At 36.1% G+C, this 18,420-nt stretch overlaps 2 protein-coding genes across 2 annotated transcripts; both read left to right on the top strand.

Annotated features, from left to right (window-relative positions):
- The first annotated feature begins 1,961 nt into the window (after positions 1-1,961).
- LOC121513884 lies at positions 1,962-9,181 on the top strand. Its single transcript, XM_041793897.1, has 9 exons — positions 1,962-2,063; positions 2,274-2,351; positions 5,088-5,158; positions 5,385-5,729; positions 5,837-5,939; positions 7,050-7,084; positions 7,194-7,249; positions 7,392-7,493; positions 8,048-9,181. The coding sequence occupies exons 3-9, from the start codon at positions 5,095-5,097 to the stop codon at positions 8,180-8,182; spliced, it is 840 nt and encodes a 279-aa protein (XP_041649831.1). The 5' UTR covers positions 1,962-2,063; positions 2,274-2,351; positions 5,088-5,094; the 3' UTR covers positions 8,183-9,181.
- Positions 9,182-12,864: 3,683 nt separating this feature from the next.
- On the top strand, positions 12,865-17,986 carry LOC121514306 (nectin-2-like). The gene is made up of 4 exons (XM_041794469.1): positions 12,865-12,969; positions 15,083-15,154; positions 15,383-15,727; positions 17,741-17,986. Exons 2-4 carry the CDS (start codon positions 15,094-15,096, stop codon positions 17,875-17,877), a joined length of 543 nt encoding a protein of 180 aa, XP_041650403.1. The 5' UTR covers positions 12,865-12,969; positions 15,083-15,093; the 3' UTR covers positions 17,878-17,986.
- The last annotated feature ends 434 nt before the right edge of the window (positions 17,987-18,420 follow it).

Here is an 18,420-nt window from a genome sequence, read left to right as displayed (position 1 = left end):
TTCTGAGATGTAGCTTTTTTTTTTTTAGGAGATTTGACCTAAAGTCATTGGTGTTGGATTTAAGATGCTTGCTAAACTGCTTTATATCAAACATGAGCTGCACCAGCTCCCAACTCTAGTCTTCAGATTCTGTGACCCAAAACAAGATATTTAAATCCGCCGCTTAACACTAAAGTCATTTTAAGGAGGTTGATCAAGGCTTGATGTTGGGTGCTTTAGATTTTTATTTAATCAAAAAATATTTTAATTTTTCAATCAAAACATAACAAAATACTTTGTTTTTTCAGCTCAAATTTTAAATGACAGAGAACATAAAATAAAAGGATTAGGATTAATAACAATGTTTGAAAATAAATACAAAAAAAAAACCACAAGAAAAAGGGAAAGCAAAGAAAATTTTTAAAAAAGAATTCTTTTTATTTTCATAATGTTAGAGGCTAAAAATACTCATATTCAGGGAAGTAAAACTCAGCAACAGAAGCTCTCTTAATGAGTATTTAAATGGTTTGGTTTTAATTCCCATTATTCCTGTAGTAACAAGTGACTTTGCTGAGCCAATATAAAACAAGTATGCTGGCACAATGTTATTGTTCTGCCGCGCTCTCTGCAAGCTGCTCTTGTAACCTTCCTCCACCCCAGCTCCTCCTTCATTCTGCTTCTGTCTTAAGAAAATAAATACACAAATTATGGGCACTGAAAGCAAATGCTTTGATGGAAACAGCCCTAGTTAAAACATCCATCCATCTTTTTTCTATACCACTTGTCCTGTTGGGGGTTGCGGGGGTGCTGGGGTCTCTCCCAGCTGTCACTGGGTAAGAGGCAGGGTACATTCACACCTACAGCCAATTTAGAGTGATCAGTTAACCCTATGAGCATGTTTTGGTGGTGGGAGGAAGCTGGAGTACCCAGAGAACCCACGCAGGCATGGAGAGAACATGCAAACTCCACACAGAAAGGTCCTGACAGGGTAACAAACCAGCTACCTACTTCCTATGAGGCAGCAGCGCTAACTCCTGCACCGTGGTGCAGCCCTTTTTTTTAAAACAGAAAAACTTAAACTGTGAAGTTTAAACCCTATAAATTAACAGCATTTTCTCACCATGTCTTAATCCAACATTAGTAGAGCTTGACTGAATTGTGTAAATGGGTCATAATCTTTAATTTGTCCTTCCCCAAAATCAATTCTCGCTCCAAATACTCTGTGGTTGAACATGTGACAACGTGTTATGTTATATGTTCCAATAATAAAAATCACATTATAATGTGAAAAGTTATGTTGTGCAGGTGGTGTTTAAATTCTGGAGTTCAACCTTAAACAGTGGTTATTTTTTATTTGACTCCTCCATTTCCTCCTTTACAGAAAGAGGAACAACAGCTGTAGGGCTGCTGTTAAATATAGAATAGCATCTCACACACAGCCAGGGAGTGGCTGTTAATGAATTGCTTCCCATAGATCTACAGTCATTTCAAAGGAAATTATTGAAAGTTGTGAGTCACTTGTCTATTTTTTTTGTTTTGTTTTGTTTTGTTTTTTGTTTTTTTGTTTGTTTGTTTTTTTGTTTACTTGCTTGTCTGTTTGTTTTGGAATCACATTAATTTGTTTTTTCATTTATTTATACATTTAGTTCAAAAATCTGTGGTTCTAGACATCCATCTATGTATCACTAGAGCTACTGAGATGTAAGAATTTCATTCACCATCACCTGAACATTAGTGTCATCATTTTAAACTACCAGCTGTAACACAAAGCTTCTGAGGATAAACAGCTGTAAAATCACAACCCTAACTCTATTTCGCATGTAGTAGCTGCTCTACTTAGGCAATAAATGGCTGACAAAATATGCTGTTTCTTTAGAAGTACTACCACCTTCTGACCACATGGGATCGCTGTTTCCACTGGTGGGTACCTGACGTGTGCCAGAGGGAAAAACCGCAGAAATTCTGCAGATTGTGCACTAAAATATATTCAAAACTAAACAGTTTTTGGTGGTTAGATTTTGGGGAAATGTGCTGAGAAATGGAAACGCTTTCTGCCGTGGTAATGATCTTCTTTTTCTTCAAAGGTAACTTGCCTTATTCAGTCACGTTTAAATCTTAGACAGGTGTTTGTCCACTTTGTTATTTTTAAACATCTTTTTCATGCTCTGTAGTTTTGCAGAGACAGTTGTCAGTGAGAGCTGTGACACATGTCCATCAGGCAGTGAGATAGAGGCGTTCACCTCCATGTTCCTCTTTGATAAGCTAGTTGCTATTTTCTTCCTATAATATTTCAGACTTCTCTCTTGTTGCCACACATCGAGCCTCCTCTGTGTGCTGGACAGATGCACGAGCACGAATCTCTCTGGAACTTCGTAAGTTTCTCTTCCTGTTGGTTTCAGTCAAATTATCATTTATTTGTAGAACATAGCCTGACGCTAATTCACCAGGTAACCCTTTTCCTGTAATCAGTTATTCTGAAATTTGATTTATGTGATGATTAAAAGTCTCACATATAAATAGTTTTTAAGGTCGGTGAGGTGGTAAGGTGTAGGACGGTCCGTGTGGTTTTGAAACAGCTTGCCTATTGAATAATAAAAAGTAGATTTTGTTTTAAAAAGAAAAAAAAATAGAAATACAAGTTTGCTATTTACTGTCAACCAACTTTTTTTTAGAGGGTTTACTTTAATTTTATTTTTATTTAAAAAGAGAAAAAAACAAAAAGACACAAAAGACCTGTTTTCCTTTTAACAATAATATTAACAATGATAATAATGATCATGATAATTATACTTATCAGTATAATTGTTATTGTTTTATTTTATCCAAACATGTAAAAGCCCATGCGTTGTGACTGTCCTGTCCCAAGCAAGATTCAAAAAGTTTGGACTAAATCATTCATGCAATTCTCCTCAATAAAGGATAAAACAACTATACATATATATATATATATATATATATATATAAATATATATATATTTACACACACATATATATATATATTAGGGGTGTAAAGGTTAGTGTTGTACTCAAGACCACACTATCCGAGACCAAGACTTGCCTGAGACCAGAGTGCACCGAGATAAGATTGAACAGTTAAAGAGTATTCTCTCTTTTATTTTAGTTTTTTTTTTATAAATTTAGCAGATCAAAACAAGGCGTCTGCAACTCTTCCAAAGCATATCATGCAAAAATCTCAAGTCTTAACAAATTCATTCAACTTAGCTCTTGTAAAAAATAAATCTTTGTATGTATTTACAAGCCACTGACAAGTCTGGAGTTATTGTAAATATCTGAAAATAAGATGTTTATCTAGATTTTTCAGGTTAATGAGGCTTAAAGTAAGTGTTCAGAGGTATTTCTGACCAAAAATAAGATGGACTGATGTCCGAGTTTTTGCAGGTGCAGTAAAAGACCGAGACAAGACTAAGTAAAAATGCTCTCAAGTCAGAGACAATACCAAGACATTCAAAATGTGGTCTTGAGACTGGTCTTAAGACCAAGACCATTCTCGAGTACTATAACACTAGTAAAGGTACGTGCATTCATCCCGTACCCATTCAGTACAGGCTTCTTAGTACAGTACAGAAGTGTACTGAACAGATACATGAGGAAGGAACGAAGTTCATACACAGACGGAAAACCAGAGCGCCACTCACTGTCACACTGTCCTGGCAACCACACAACCACAGCAAACGACAGCAACAGCCTGAATATTCCCAGATATAAGTGTCCTGTTTAGGAACACTTTGTTTCCCAGTAAAATACAACAGTGGACAAAGACAACAACAGTAGCACTGACATTATTCAGCAGGTGTGTGGTTGTCCAGCGGATCAATCAAAGTATTTGAAAAGGCACCACTTAAACAAGAACGTCACTGTAATGAGGAGGAACAACAAAAAATCTCACCGGCCAATTATGAATTTAACATTTAAGATCTTTTTTATTATAACAATGGTGCTCTGGTTTTGTGATTTAAAGTAATTCTAAATGCGTACCTTTAACTATCAGCCTCGGAGCAGGGGGAGAGGAGACTCCATCATCGCAGCTGCATCATAAGTAAAGTTATCCTCAGATTTCACACGGCTCTAACCTCTTTATCAGCCAAAAAGTTGTCCCAAACTTTGTAGTAGGTCCCATTGGTTAAAAAAGTAATCCAGCGCTGAAGTCCGTGTTGAAATCAGCAGGGTAGATGTTCATTAGCATACTTAACAAGCTAACACAGGTTGTATGATGATGTGTTCAATTTGGCTGGGAAATTTTAGTGTTTAAGGAATCGATATAAATATGTCAATATATCAATTAAAATAACCTGGTAATTCAAAAATGTGTTTATTCATTAATAATTTATTTTAATTATTGAAGACCTTTTGGAAGGAGGTAGCAGCATTTATAATAATTTAAATATAATTTATTCAGCCTATTTATTTTAAGACAATTTAATGAAATAAGAAAATTAAAATATGTTCTTTATTTGCTTTAATCACTGTACCGAAAATGTACTATATCGTGACTTTCAAAACCGAGGTATGTACCGAACTGAAATTTTCCCGTACCGCTACACCTCATATATATATATATATATATACATATATATATGTGTGTGTGTGTGTATACATATATTAATATATATATATGTTTTTTGTCATGTTTTGCTCCAGTTTGTCTACTCAAAATGATCAAATTACTACTCATTCCACATATTTGGTATCTGTTTTCATCTACCACAGACTCAAAGGCCAAAGAAAATGTGGACCTAGGTCTGACTTTCAGAGATGTCCCCTCATAATTACCTACACCAAAGAGGTTATGTGATCGGCAGGGTTTGTTTGTTAGTTTGTTAGTTAGTTTTTTTTTTTTTTTTTTTTTTTTTTTTTTTGTTAGCTACATAACTCAAAAAGTTGTGAACGGATTTTGATGAAATTTTCAGGAAATGTCAGAAATGGCATGCGGAAGAACTGATTAGATTTTGGGAGTGATCCGGATCACTGTCTGGATCCAGGAATATTTCAAAGGATTCTTTACTATTGGGAGATAGGGCTAATGGCAGAGGTCGGCGCTCTCTGAGTGCTTTTCTGGTTGTAAAATGTTTTTCTGTCCTTCTCCCTAGTAACACCATGACATCATGCAACATATCATCTCTGCTTTTGCTTAAGTTGATGTTCATCACTTTTCTGCCAGGTAAGAGCAAATATTTACAACCATGGTAAAATGTTTTTTATGATGCAGGTCAATGTGTCTCATTGTAATTCTTATTTTAGCTGGCTAATACTGATTAATATAGCTTATATGTATTACTTTTGATTGACTGAAACTTTCCCTTTCAGCACAACTCCTAGTAAAGCAGCGACATTTATGACTGGTGTAAGCATGTACGTTTATTGTTGATGACTTTTTTGTTTCACAGTTTTTGAGGCAGCAAAAATCCAAGTCTCACCTAAAGTAACTGGATATGTGGGCCATACTGTCACTCTGTCATACCAATTCATCAAAACAGATGAAAACATTAAAATCATTATGGCTGAGTGGAAGCTCAAACAGCAAGAAGAACAGGACTCCACCAGCATTGTTGTTTTCTCAAACGAAGAGGGTGTTTCTGTTAAGGACACATTCCTGAAGGACAGAGTAAATGTTTCAGAAAAATCTCTGATCATTAGGGATGTACAGATGAGAGATGCAGGACTGTACACCTGCATCATTTCAACCTTTCCTCATGGGTCACTGGAGGGAACCACCAGACTTGTTGTTCAGGGTGAGTAAAAGAAACATCTCAGTCTCATCTTGGGTAACTTAAAACTATATTGATTATTTTAATCTCAAATTCATCACTTGCTTTCTTATTTATATTTGTACTCTCAGAACAGAAGCCGTTATCATCAGGGGTGATGTCAGCTATTGTTATATCCGTCCTCTTGCTGTTAGGAATCCTTGTAGCCATTGTTTACCTCCTCTTCATCAGAAGGTTTGTGCATGTGTGAGAGAATAAAGTCTTAATAAGCACAGATAGGATGCAACTTGGCAATGGGTGAAAATTACATTCATTTTTTTCCAAGATAGAAGGACAATAATCTGTGTCTAAATAATGTACCTTTGTGAATATTTTATATCTTCAGGGTATGATGGGATATTAAACCTTTATTTTTCTATAATTTTTCAATACAGTTTTAAATTAAAGGATTGTAATTTTCAGCGCCTATAAAAAAGTATTCACCCTTTGATGTTTTGCCTTTTTATTGATTTTATGAATTAGTAATGGTCAATATGATTTGTTCACCCTCTTTAAAGTGACTGACCTAATTCAACAGAGATCCTGCCTGTTGGTGCTAGTATCACCAATTTTACTTTACATATTTTTTATTTGATTGACAACACTTTGTAGAAATCTGTCTTCATTTTGACATTAAAGTGGTTCTCTTTGTATTTTTTTTTCCTTTTAAAAAAGCCAAGTTGCATTGACCATGATTGATTAATATAATCAATAAAAGGGTAAAACATCCAAGGGGTTAATACTTTTCATAGGCACTGTACATTCTCAGACTGTAGATTTACCCCCTTTGCTAAAAATAAATCACTTATATCCATTAAAATTATGTTATTCTTTAAAATGTCTTTTTTTTTAATATTTGAAGACACAATTTTGGTTAAACAGGTTTAAATTGTGATTAATATGGGGCACAGATGGCCTGACATTTTGGTCGCACTCTATATATATCGGCAGCCTGGGTTTGAGTTTAACCAGTGGCTCCTTTCTCAGTTTCTCATCCGTATTTCTGACACTATCTACTGTCCTATTATTAAATACATAGAAAGCTCTCAAGTACATAAAAAGAAACTGAGAATTAGAATTGTTTTCAGCCCAGACAAAAGTATAAATATTATAAGTATGGTGGTTTTCTTAGGATCATGGTGGTTATAGTGTTTCCAAATGCTTTTGTTTTTGGTTTCACTTTTACTCTAAAGGTTGGATAATTAGTATTTTGTAGTTCATATTGCACAGTTTTTCTGATTATAGAGAAAAGATGTGTCATTATCCATGTGCAGAAAAACTAACCATGGCATTTTTAAATCACAGAGATGGTTCTTCAGCTAGACACAATGTCTTCATTGGTAAGACCAAAAAACACTAGTTCCTCTTCTCTATGTCTCTGTGTAGCATTTGATTGATTTAAACTTCATTGTGTTTCACTTCCCTCTACTAAAACCTGCTCTGTTTTAGACACTAATAGTCCAGTGAGAGATGTGACCAAGCCATCTTTCATAGTTCGAGAGCAGGTGAGCTCAGGCCTGGTGTACGGTATGGTACATCACATATTTTCAGTTTTTTTAATGGGAATAAAAAGCATTTTCTTCTATCACAAAGATTCAACTGATCAGTAAAGTCTCCATGGTATCTACTTCTCTCTCCCTCTTGTAGGATGTGGCCTACTCAGATGTCAAGCACAAACCATCCAGGGCTAAACCTTCATCCAGTGACAGAGTCACGCAGAGCATGAAGACTGATGACACGAACTTCAAGGTTGTAGTTTCATGGGGAAAAAAAAAAACTTGAGCTGCTTTATATGTGGTTAAAATCCTACATCTTCAGCATTTTTACTGAGTTTTAGTTGAAGTTTTATTTGGCTCTGGTCTTTTTGTGATATTGATACCCATTAATTCTGTGACCTGAAAGGGCCAGAAATATACTGGGTACAAATAGGTTAAAACATAACACAGTTTGAAACGATAGATCTAGGTCTGTTGTTTTAAATTGTATTGTATTATAAATTAATAGATCTAAGCAAAAGATGAACAACAACAGAACCATCCATAATTAAAAAAACTAAAAGCTAATCCATCAGCCAGCATACAGATTTAATATCAGCCCAGAATTTTTTTCTTAAGAATGAAATGAGTAAACGAAGAAGGAAGGCTGAGTTTTAGGAACTCAGAGCAGGTGTAAAACTACATTTTTTAAAAATCTAAACTGAATCTTTCTAAGTTCAGTTGTGCTCATTTTTTTTTAGAAAAAAAAACATTTTTTTTAATAGATTTTTAAATTCTTCATACTTTCTCTCTCTCTACCACCTGTAGGATGTGGTCTACTCTGACGTTAAGCTCAAACCATCCAGAGTCACTACTCCTTCGTCTACTGACAGTCTCACACAGTCTGTACACACTGATGATGTGATGTACTCTGAGATCTTCGTTTCTACCAGTAGATTTTAAAAAGATACAGTCGGAGCTGTAGTGACACAGACAAGTCTTCAAGGACGACAGAAACATGCTCCTGAAACTGCCGTGTTTGAGTTCACATGTTTGATAATCACAGTTTCATTATCAGTAACACAAACATTTTAGCTACCAAGGCTGGGTAATTTATCGAGTTTCAATTTCAATCACAATTTTGGCTTTCCACAGGTATGAAAACAAGAGAAACCTCATTCATTGACTGTTGCTGCATGTTTTACAATTGTTGTCCACAGGTTTTATCATGAGGCAAATGTTTCTGTATTTGTTCTTATATTTTGACCATAAACATAGTTTATAAATCTTCCTTTTATTTGAATAGCACCATTCTTGTAAATGTATTTTTTCAATTAATTTATTTCCATTTATTGCTTGTGTGTCAAAGTGTTAACAATGTCTTATCTCAAATAAATTCATGTGATGCAGGTGGTGTAAAATCAACAAGTAATGATGTTTCAGCCCTGTAAGCCACCCCAGACTATATGTCCACTACAGAATCACAGCAGCTTTCTAGTCCTGTGTACTATCAAAGTCCCTGTACAGTGAAATCCAAACTCTGCGTCTTAACACATTAGATATGTTGGAATAAGGTTTCTGTAAACGTGTGAAAATACTGTGTGACAGATTTTTTTTTTATTTAGACTGTTAGAAAATTGTTCACCTCTCTCCTAGTTTAGTTTAATTTGAGTACCCAGTTTGGTTCTATCTCAGCCCATGACAAGACCAGTCTTGATGGGGAATTAGCCCCCCTAGTACTACAATGATATAAAAACACGGAGCATCTCAGTAGTCTGTTTTTAGCTGAAGTCGCTGCCCTCATTGAAAGCTAACATGCTGTGTTTTTGTTCATTGTGAGATAAATAATCCATCAGTCATGATGGCCTACGGCTTAATAGAAGAGATCATAACAGAGAAGAGAGATTTGTACCAGAAAACAGTAAATTTAGTCTCCAACTTCTGTCTTTCTGGTCTGGCACAGAGCCAGGCAGCTCTGATCAGAAGGGTTGCTTTTTTTTTTTTTTTTTTTTTTTAATTAGTGAGGATCGTATTTCTCATGAGTGGGTGTGCTTTTTTGGGGGGGGGGGGGGGGGGGGGGGTCAGTTGTGCCCACACCATCTAAGAGCAGATTTGACTGCCTAATTTTCATGATTTTGAAGATTAATTTTATGAACTTAGAGATGTTTTTCATGTCTTAAATCATGCCTGGTGGTTCATAACACAGTGGTCTGTCATACAGCGAGCCTAAAATACTGATCTTGTTAATCACTTTACAGGGACTTAAGACAGATTTTGGCCCCAGCGTCAAAGCTCAAACATGGGGCCCGAATATGAGTGCAACGAACAACAAAGGATTTTGTAGTGTGACATAATCAACACCTCCAAATTCTCAAATAGGGGTCTACATGTGGCTTACTTCAAGCTACATGTTCAAATTTTGGTAGGCATAGTCTCTTGTGAAAGCACATGTCACTCATTGGCAGGTCACAGGTGTTAGTCTTGTGGCAACATTAGTACCATGTGAGCTGATCTGATGGAGAGTTTTGGTTCCTCTTTTATTGTCTGATCATCAAAGGAGGAAGACAAAAATTGCACATTCCTAAAGAAACAGGGAACAAACTTACAAATATTTAAATCTATGAAATTAAGTCTAAAAACCTGTTACTTGTTGATTCAACTCATATGAACCTCATGTTTTTAAGTGAGCATGACGTCTTTTCCTGTATGCATGTGTGCTGTCACAATGGTTGAGTTGTTTGTATCCGTGTAAGTGGAAGTCTGAGGCTACGCTGGTTTGTGCAATAACATTTTTACTTCTTTCTTCCTGATCCTGACTTTTTTTTCACACTTGTAGCAGCTTTAAATAAAAAGTAGAAATGCAGTTTTATGCATTGCTGTATGTTTCACACAGACATGCACAGACTTTGGGAAAGGTTTTGGTCGTGTTGATCATACTCTGTATTCTATCTGGTTACAGTCTTTCTGCAGATCATTGCTTAGTTTTAATTTCACATTCATATTGGCATGATGTTGCAGTCTGAGCTTGCACAACATTGAGAGGTGACAAAATGCGGTTTGTAAAATCTCACTTGACTCTTGAGCCCAAAAAACAGTCAGTCTCTATCTATGATCAGTGGTTTACAGCAGCAGTTACCGGCAGTCTGAGTCTGTGGGTGTGTTATGCGTCTGATTACTTCAACTTCTCTGAACGTGTTAAAATAATCACACACATACTCTGCCATGTGGTTCCTGCTTGAATCAAAAGGGTTTATCAGTCTATGTTAAAAGTCAGTACTTTAAAAATTTAAGTCCTAATGCTTATTAATCTGTTACGCTGGGGTGTTAGTTTGAATAAACGGTGCACTGTCCTGTCAGTTGTCCCTGCTTTTTCATCCCAGAGAGGTTTTTGTAAGAGGAACAATAAAGTTTGCCTTTTTTACAGACCTTTCTTTATTTTTGGTGTCATCATTTTCCCTTTAAATGGCAGAGTTCTGACATGACAGGAAGTAGATGAAAACAAAAAAAATATATCCTGTCTTTCACTGAGGAAGTAAAGAACCTGTCGATGGGTATGTCTGAGATAAAATACAGAGAACTTTTACAATGCATCAGATGGCAACATTGGTGTTTAAAATCATACGTACAATTTTAACAAAATAAAAAAATATATATCAGCATCGTATCTTTAAAAGAATTATCTTAACCTCTATGTTGTCCTGTGGTCAATTTTTACTGATTTTCTATTTGATAATACATATGCCAGGAATAATTTATGAATTTAATCCTCATCCAGTGAAACTATCCAGACCCTTTCACTTTTTCAATTTTGTTTTGTTGCAGCCTGATGCTAACCCTGAAAAGCAGATGGATACGCCTGTTTCCGTGTTTCTCACTGGATGTGTGAAACAAATCCATCTGGTGTGTCAGGTTAGCCTGATGCTATGGTTGAAAAAAAAAAAATCTATTCAGCACCCGATCATGAAAAAGTGAAAACAGATTTTTTTGCAAATGTATTAAAATAATTTTAAGAAATCACAGTGACAAAAGTATTCATTCACTTTGCAAAAACACTTGAAATTTAACTCAGGTTCCTCTTATTTCTCTGTATCTTTGCTGGGATGTTTCTACACCTTGATTTAAGTGCACCTGTGCCAAACTGAATTGATTAGACATGATTTGGAAAGGCACACTCCGTTCTCTAGAAGGCGTCATATCTGACAATGCATATCAGAGCAAAAACCAAGCCATGAGGTCAAAGGAAGTGCCTGCACAGCTCAGAGACTGGATTGTTGCAAGGCACGGATCTGGAGAAGGCTACGAAGAAAATCTGCAGCACTCAAAGTTCCCAACAGCACAGTGGCCTCCATAATTCTCAGAAAGGAGAAGTTTGGCACAACAGGGACTCTTCCAAGAGCTGGTCACCCAGCCAAACTAAGCGATCAGGGAAGAAGGACCTTAGTAAAAGAGGTTCTTCTCTGACTGAGCTTCAAAGGTCCTGTGTGGAGATGGGACAAAGTTTCAGAAGGACAAACAACCATCACTGCAGCCCTCCACTGATCTGAGCTTTATAGCAGAGTGGCTGGACGAAGTCTCTCCTCAGTGCAAAACACATGAAAGCCCTCATTTGCAAAAAATCCAAGTGAAATCCAAAAATTATAGGGGGTTTGAATACTTTCTGAACACACTTTCAGTGCCTAAAATAACATTGACTGGGCACTACAACACACTTTGAAAATCCCCTTCATGATCAGTAATTACCATAAATGAAGGGAGTGTTGTAATAATGTAGAGTGTTTGTTGTTTGGGGTCAAAAATGACCCAGGGGTGCTATGATGGTCATTTTATCCAAATTAACCATAATGTCTGCGACATTTGACACTAAAACGAGGTGTTTTGCATGTACATGGGGCCTATTGACAATATACTGCATTAATAAAAATAAAACGGTCCTTATAACAGGCGGCTTTAAAACTCTGACCCAGTATCAGCAGATATACAAATAATTTATAAAGAGGAGAGCAAGATGGGGTCGTTTGTGGCCAACAAGGACAACAAGTGTGATTATTTGCCACTATTTAAAACCAGTTTAGTTGTGATCATCTTCTATTAAAGGTTCCTCTGAACATAGCTACAGTCAAAATTATTCAAAAATGTTTTTCTTTTTTTTTTACTCAAGACAAGTATCATCTAACATTAAAGAGGTATGCTGAGCAGAAGTTTAACATAAGAGAGTAAAACTTGTATGAATGAGCTGAAAAGATGTTGGCAAAAATGAAGCAACACAGAAACTGCTGAAGCTTTATGCAACCATGCCCAAAACAGTGAAACCAGGCCAGGTCAAATTTGATCCAAGGGACAACAAAGTGTAGTCCAAATGAAGGAAACAAAAGGGTTAACGCATATTTACATCTGCAGTCCCTTAGCAGGTCACAGTTAAAACAAAATATACATAAACAACAATATACACATGATCAAATCTATTTTTATTGATTTGTGACCCGAAAACTTGTCAGGGATCATGTATTCACTTTTACAGTATTCAATGACTTTGCATTTCCATCATCAGACCACATGAGGTCGCTGTGCTACTAGGGGAGCAATCAAACAGGAAATGAAGAGGACTTAAGATTTAAGTTCAGATTTGTCAGTCTATATAGTTCCTTATTCGATTCAGCGTTTGTGTTTGTTTGTTGACTCTGTTGGTGTGAACATTAAAACTTACAGCTGATCACTCGTCATACTCCTGTGTTTCTTTGACACAATCCCAGGTAAGACAGCAAGTTTTACATGTTAAATATTTATAAAATGACATTGTAGTTGCAAAACACTGTAACACTGTAACACTGTACTTTTACTTCTGCTTCACTAGGTTTTAACCAGCATAGCTGTACCTTTTCTTGAGTACTATTATCTTGTACTTTTTCCACCTCTGCTGACTACTCAGCATATAGCAAGGGAATGACCCCACATCCCAAAACAGCAACAACTGGAGTGTTGATATCAGGGTTAACATTTCAGAGTTAATTTGAACTCCATTCTGAGTTGAAGGATGAGAAAGTGATGACCCACCAGTGTTAGTTCAACTAACAGTCAATCAATCTAAGCTCTGTCCACTGCACTTTCAAATCTGGGGGATCTGTGGGCAGAGTTTCCCATCATGCCCTTGGGCAGAGTATTTAGCTGTGTTTCAGATGTATTTGGATGATGCGTTGTACAAAGACCCTTGCTGGAATTCTTTTGTTCATGTTTCTGGTGGATTGTTGTTGTTTTTGATGTGAGACACATTTGCATCATGGGTGAAGTTATCCACTGAGTTATGACCTAAAATGAACTGTGTATTCTTCATCAGTATGTATTTCCTCTCTGTAAGATGACTCTGAGTTATTGCAGCTCTGTTATACTATAAAATTTTTAACTTTTTCAAAAGCGTTACTAAAATATATGTTGTGTGGACCAATATTAACATGTTGAAAGAGTTACATTTGACTGTCTATGAGTTTATTTCACACATTTTGTTATTTTTCTGTGTATTTTACTATCTTTATTTTAGGTGTGACTTTCATCCTGGTTGGAGGACTAGTTTAAGGAGAGTTTATATTTTACTGTATAAATCCTCAGTATCTAGTCAGTACTTAAAGTAAACTCTAAATGAGATGTTTTACTTTTACTTGAGTAGATTTATAGACCAGTACTTTTACTTAGGTACACTTTAGTCAGAGTAACTGTCCGTTTTACTTGAGTACCATAGTCGTTTACTTTTTCCATCTCTGACTCTGTGCATGTAAATCTCTTTGTGCTACATTTCTGTTGAATGGTGAGAGTGATACTGGTCATATTTGATTACCTGACTAATTGGACTGACAACCAGCTGGCTAAGATGGTAACCTATAAATAAAACTCCTCAGACAACTCAGTCTTGAGCCATAAACTTATCAGTAATTTGTGTCAACAGAGTTAACAGAATTTAAAAGTCAAATTCCTTCATGTTCAGGTTGGCTTTATTAGATCAATATTAGTGTCTGTAAAAGTTTGTTTTACATAGAAAATGCTCTAGAGTTCTACACTTTGAGGCTCCAATTGTTGTGCAATATTTCTGAGTAGGGATGTCAAACGGTTGCATGCTTTTTCTTCCTCTTAGGTGTTGATCTTAAATCTTTTTGATTCTAAGCCACGTAGTGAAGATGACAGTAAGGAAGACGCTACTGTAATGTAGGTCCACATTAGTACAATCAGAAAGCTGTGAGAAGAAGAGCAGTGATCATTAAACAACAGCCTACATGAGAATATTTTTTTTTCAATGTCTGGTTTTTGTACAACAAAAAGACACTGATGTTAATTTCAATGGCACAATAATTCATGTTATAATATGTTGGGTACTTGAGTAATTCTATCACTAAATTATTTGTGTGTTCTTATTTCCTTTTCTTCTTATAAAACAAAAAATTAAAGGTGAGAACGCTCCGCTCTGAGCAGCGTCCGGCAGCAGGTGAATGTCTGTGTATTCATCATCATGAGCCTTTTTTGTCTACCTTGAATGTGAACCTGATCTTGGTAGCATATGTTGGGTCATTAGTTTGTCTCTTTTTGGACTATTTAGGATATTTCAGTGTAGTGTATGAGTTTGTGTCATTGTGTTTCTAATGTGTCATGTTTTATTTGCCTGGCAAAGCAAGTTTCCCTTAGAGGACGATAAAGTTTAAGGACTAAAATCTAACTTTGAAACTTTTTTCGTCACTTTCTACTCCAGTTTTTCTACTTTAAACAATCAAATGAACTTCCTTTCCCATATTTCATTTCCTTTTCTGTACCTCAATTTTAAACAGCAAAGGAAACATAGAGATTCATGGATTTCCTGTAATGTGCGTTTCTTTCTCATTCCAGAGAGTCCCACCATGACATCTTGCAACATTTCCTGTCTGCTTCTGCTGAAGATGTTTATCACTTTACTTCCAGGTAAGAGCAAATGTTTAAAACTGTGGTCAAATGTTTCAAAAGCTGACTAAATGCATGTCAACAAAGCTCAATGCAAAGTTTATTTTAGATGGCTGATACTGTTTAATAGAATTAATTAATTTTTTTCAAAAGACTGAAACTTCCCTTTAAGAGCAACACAGCTTCTGCTCGAGCAGTTATATATTTGTAATTGGTGTAAACTAGTATAATCAAGGTTTTATTCCACAGTTTTTGAGGCAACACAAATCCAAGTCTTGCCTGAAGTAACTGGATATGTGGGCCATGCTGTCACCCTTCCATGCCAGTTCATCAGGACACACCAAGAAGTTAAAGTCACTCTGGTTGAGTGGAGGCTCAAGCAGCAAGAAGAAGAGGACTCCACCAGCATTGTTTTTTTCTTGAGTGAAGAAAAAGTTTTCGTCAGTGATACATTTCTGAAGGACAGAGTAAATATTTCGGAACAATCTCTGATCATTAAGGATGTACAAATGAGAGATGCAGGACTGTACACCTGCATCATTTCAACATTTCCTTATGGGTCACTGGAGGGAACCACCAGACTTGTTGTTCAGGGTGAGTAAAAGAAACATCTCAACTCTTCTGTAGTGCACCAGCACCCCTTGAGCATTTTCTCAGGGTTCACCAGAGGGAACAACAAGCATAGACATCTCAGGTGAGTACCAAATTTGTGTGGGTTTAGCAGATTGAATTACAGTGTATTCAGTAGAAAGTCAAAACCGATGTAAAGCTGAAAGAAGGAAATCCAGGGATGAATAATTTGCTGTAATTCATTGCATTTGTTTTATATCCAACTGAAAACGCACAGCTTACCTGATGTGCACACGTGCATGCAAATTCAAATGCAGTTTGCAGTATTCTGAGGATAAGTCTCATGTTAATTGCCCTACAATCAAACCATTTGTTACTATTAGCACCTCTATGATGTCTCAAGCTTTAAAAGCATCTTAGAGGAACTTTATCATTATGAAAGTACTCTTGTCAGCTTCTGGAAACATTTATAAAAGATGACTGATATAACTATGATGTCAGCACCACCTAGCATACCTTTACCTAAAAACTACAGAGCAGTAGGTACACTGCTGGTCTTGCTCCAAGGTGTCTCTATACTACCTTCTCACCATCTTTAAAGTTCTGCATGGACTTACAGGCTCTTGAACCGAGAAAAAAAAAAAAGAAACAGAAGCAGCCAGACATTCAGACGGTTTCCTGTTGGTGGTTTTAGCCTAGCGCAGGGTGGCATACAGTCCTTGCCATCACAGCATAACACTTCTTTCAAGATGCATTTTTGTTTTTAGCACATTTCAAAGCAGTTAAATGAACTGTTTAGCTTAGCATTTCAACTCTGTGGGGCTGTTAGTTGTTGTGAGTTAACTGTGTTAAATTCAAGGTTGGATTGTTTGAATCCCTTTTGAGTAGCAGAGACCAGAGGGTGAATCTGTTTGGAGGAAATGACTGTGGTCAGGGACGTCAGAGCACCCCAAACTCTGTAGGTACACAAAACAAACCATCATTAATCAGCTATTTTGAGGATATTGTAGTTTCTTTTTGTGTTCATTTTTGTTTTTTGCTCAAGGTCAAATTTCTTCATTTCTTTATCCCGCATTTCAGTATATTTAATGTTAATGTCTTATTTTTCCTTAAAGTTATATCTCTTAATGTTCATAATGATATAAATGTTCTGTTTATCTTCACAACAATGAAGCTGTTTCTAGTCTTTCCTTATAACTCACTGCTGATTGTGGATTCATATCTAACATTTACACATGTTAAATCTCCTCATAAACCTCAGCAAGAAAATAAGACACTCAGTAGAGGAATATTGTTTCAAAATGTCTTGAATGGAGCCAAACTTCACATACTGTTCAAAGTGTGGATTGTGGGTGCGTGTTTGCTGTATGACGGCTGTAGCAGGTATCAAGGCCCACTAGTGACATGATTGAGTGTACAGCCTAAAAGAGCAAGGACAAATTAGGAATAAAAGCATTCTGTACTAAAAAAGGGTGAGTTCTTTGTAGAAATGTTGACCTGAAATACAAACCAGAAGTCTTATCTTTATGTGTTAATCTTCCCTGTGATATATTCTGCCAATGTGGAAACAAAAACCTCCAGCAACAATTATAGATTAGAGAACAACTTTATTAGACTGACATGTTTCACATTGTGAAAGTCATCAAGAAACCATTGCAAATGTAGTCTACTGATGTTGGTCATACATGTCTGCTTAAAAAATGTGATTTAGCTCTTTTTCGTTTTCCTATCTGATTTGGCTGAGAGACAGACGTGGTTTGACAAAATAGGTGAGCCCTCTATTCTCTAGATCAGGGGCAGGGTTGCCACAGTTTTCTGACAGAATTGGGCTACTTTTTACGTACTGCCACAGGTTTTGTTTTGGGTTTTTTTTGTCAGTTTTTTTACCCATTTTTATGTCTTCTGATTTAATTTAATTAAATAAGAATTAAATATTAATTGTATTTAATTTCTGATTTTTTCTGCTGATTTTATCACTGACACTTGTTCACAGTTTGGACGTTGACTGTTAACTGTAGTGTTTTTCTTTCTTTACAGAACCAACTTTGAAGGTACGGGGACAGATGTTATTGATAAAGCTGATTGCTTTTGGTGTATTTGTGCTGATAATAGTAACCATGGCAACAACAACCTACTGCACCATCATCAAAATAAGGTCTGTGGCTGGGCTTTAATACTTTATGAGCTCCTATCATGGCAAAGAGACCAACAGTATGACAGATGACATTGGTAAACTCTTTAAATCAATAACTACATCTATGTCCTAGGCTAAAGTTTTTCATTCAGACTATTTAGGGTGTTAAAATGAGCAATGACCCTATAATATTCTTAAACTTAGTGGAAAAAAATGTCTTTTCTCAGACGCAAGGCTGCAGACAAACACCGTGTCACCACTGGTAAGAAAAAAATGTTCCTCTTCATTTTATTTCTTCTCTCTTTAGCCACACATTCAATTCAAATTGTTCGTGTTGGTTTCACTTGTCTTGACTAAAGCTCTTCTGTATTTCAGATACTAGTGATGAGTGAGTGAAGGAGACAAGAGGAGCTCAGAGTTGGATTGAGGATAGATTGCAATTTTGGTGTTACATTAATTTGCTATTTTCTATTTTTCCAGGGGTGGATTTAAACCTGTTTAAAACAGCGTGTCTGTTGTTATGGGCTACATTAAAAAGCAGTGTAAAATAATGATACAGTGGGAGGTTATCAGATGCAACAAT

The sequence above is a fragment of the Cheilinus undulatus genome, linkage group 8 (genome assembly GCF_018320785.1).
Source record: "Cheilinus undulatus linkage group 8, ASM1832078v1, whole genome shotgun sequence".
Classification (NCBI taxonomy): domain Eukaryota; kingdom Metazoa; phylum Chordata; class Actinopteri; order Labriformes; family Labridae; genus Cheilinus; species Cheilinus undulatus.
This window is presented reverse-complemented; position numbering and strand designations above follow the sequence as displayed.

What these genes read in the sequence shown, in the direction of transcription:
- LOC121513884 (XM_041793897.1), top strand. Translation starts at nt 5,095, where the DNA reads ATGACATCATGCAACATATCATCTCTGCTTTTGCTTAAGTTGATGTTC. An exon ending in GTTCATCACTTTTCTGCCAG is followed by an intron (nt 5,159 to 5,384) that starts GTAAGAGCAAAT and finishes TTTGTTTCACAG; the next exon opens with TTTTTGAGGCAGCAAAAATC. An exon ending in CTTTCATAGTTCGAGAGCAG is followed by an intron (nt 7,250 to 7,391) that starts GTGAGCTCAGGC and finishes TCCCTCTTGTAG; the next exon opens with GATGTGGCCTACTCAGATGT.
- LOC121514306 (XM_041794469.1), top strand. Translation starts at nt 15,094, where the DNA reads ATGACATCTTGCAACATTTCCTGTCTGCTTCTGCTGAAGATGTTTATC. An exon ending in GTTTATCACTTTACTTCCAG is followed by an intron (nt 15,155 to 15,382) that starts GTAAGAGCAAAT and finishes TTTATTCCACAG; the next exon opens with TTTTTGAGGCAACACAAATC. An exon ending in CACCAGACTTGTTGTTCAGG is followed by an intron (nt 15,728 to 17,740) that starts GTGAGTAAAAGA and finishes CTTTCTTTACAG; the next exon opens with AACCAACTTTGAAGGTACGG.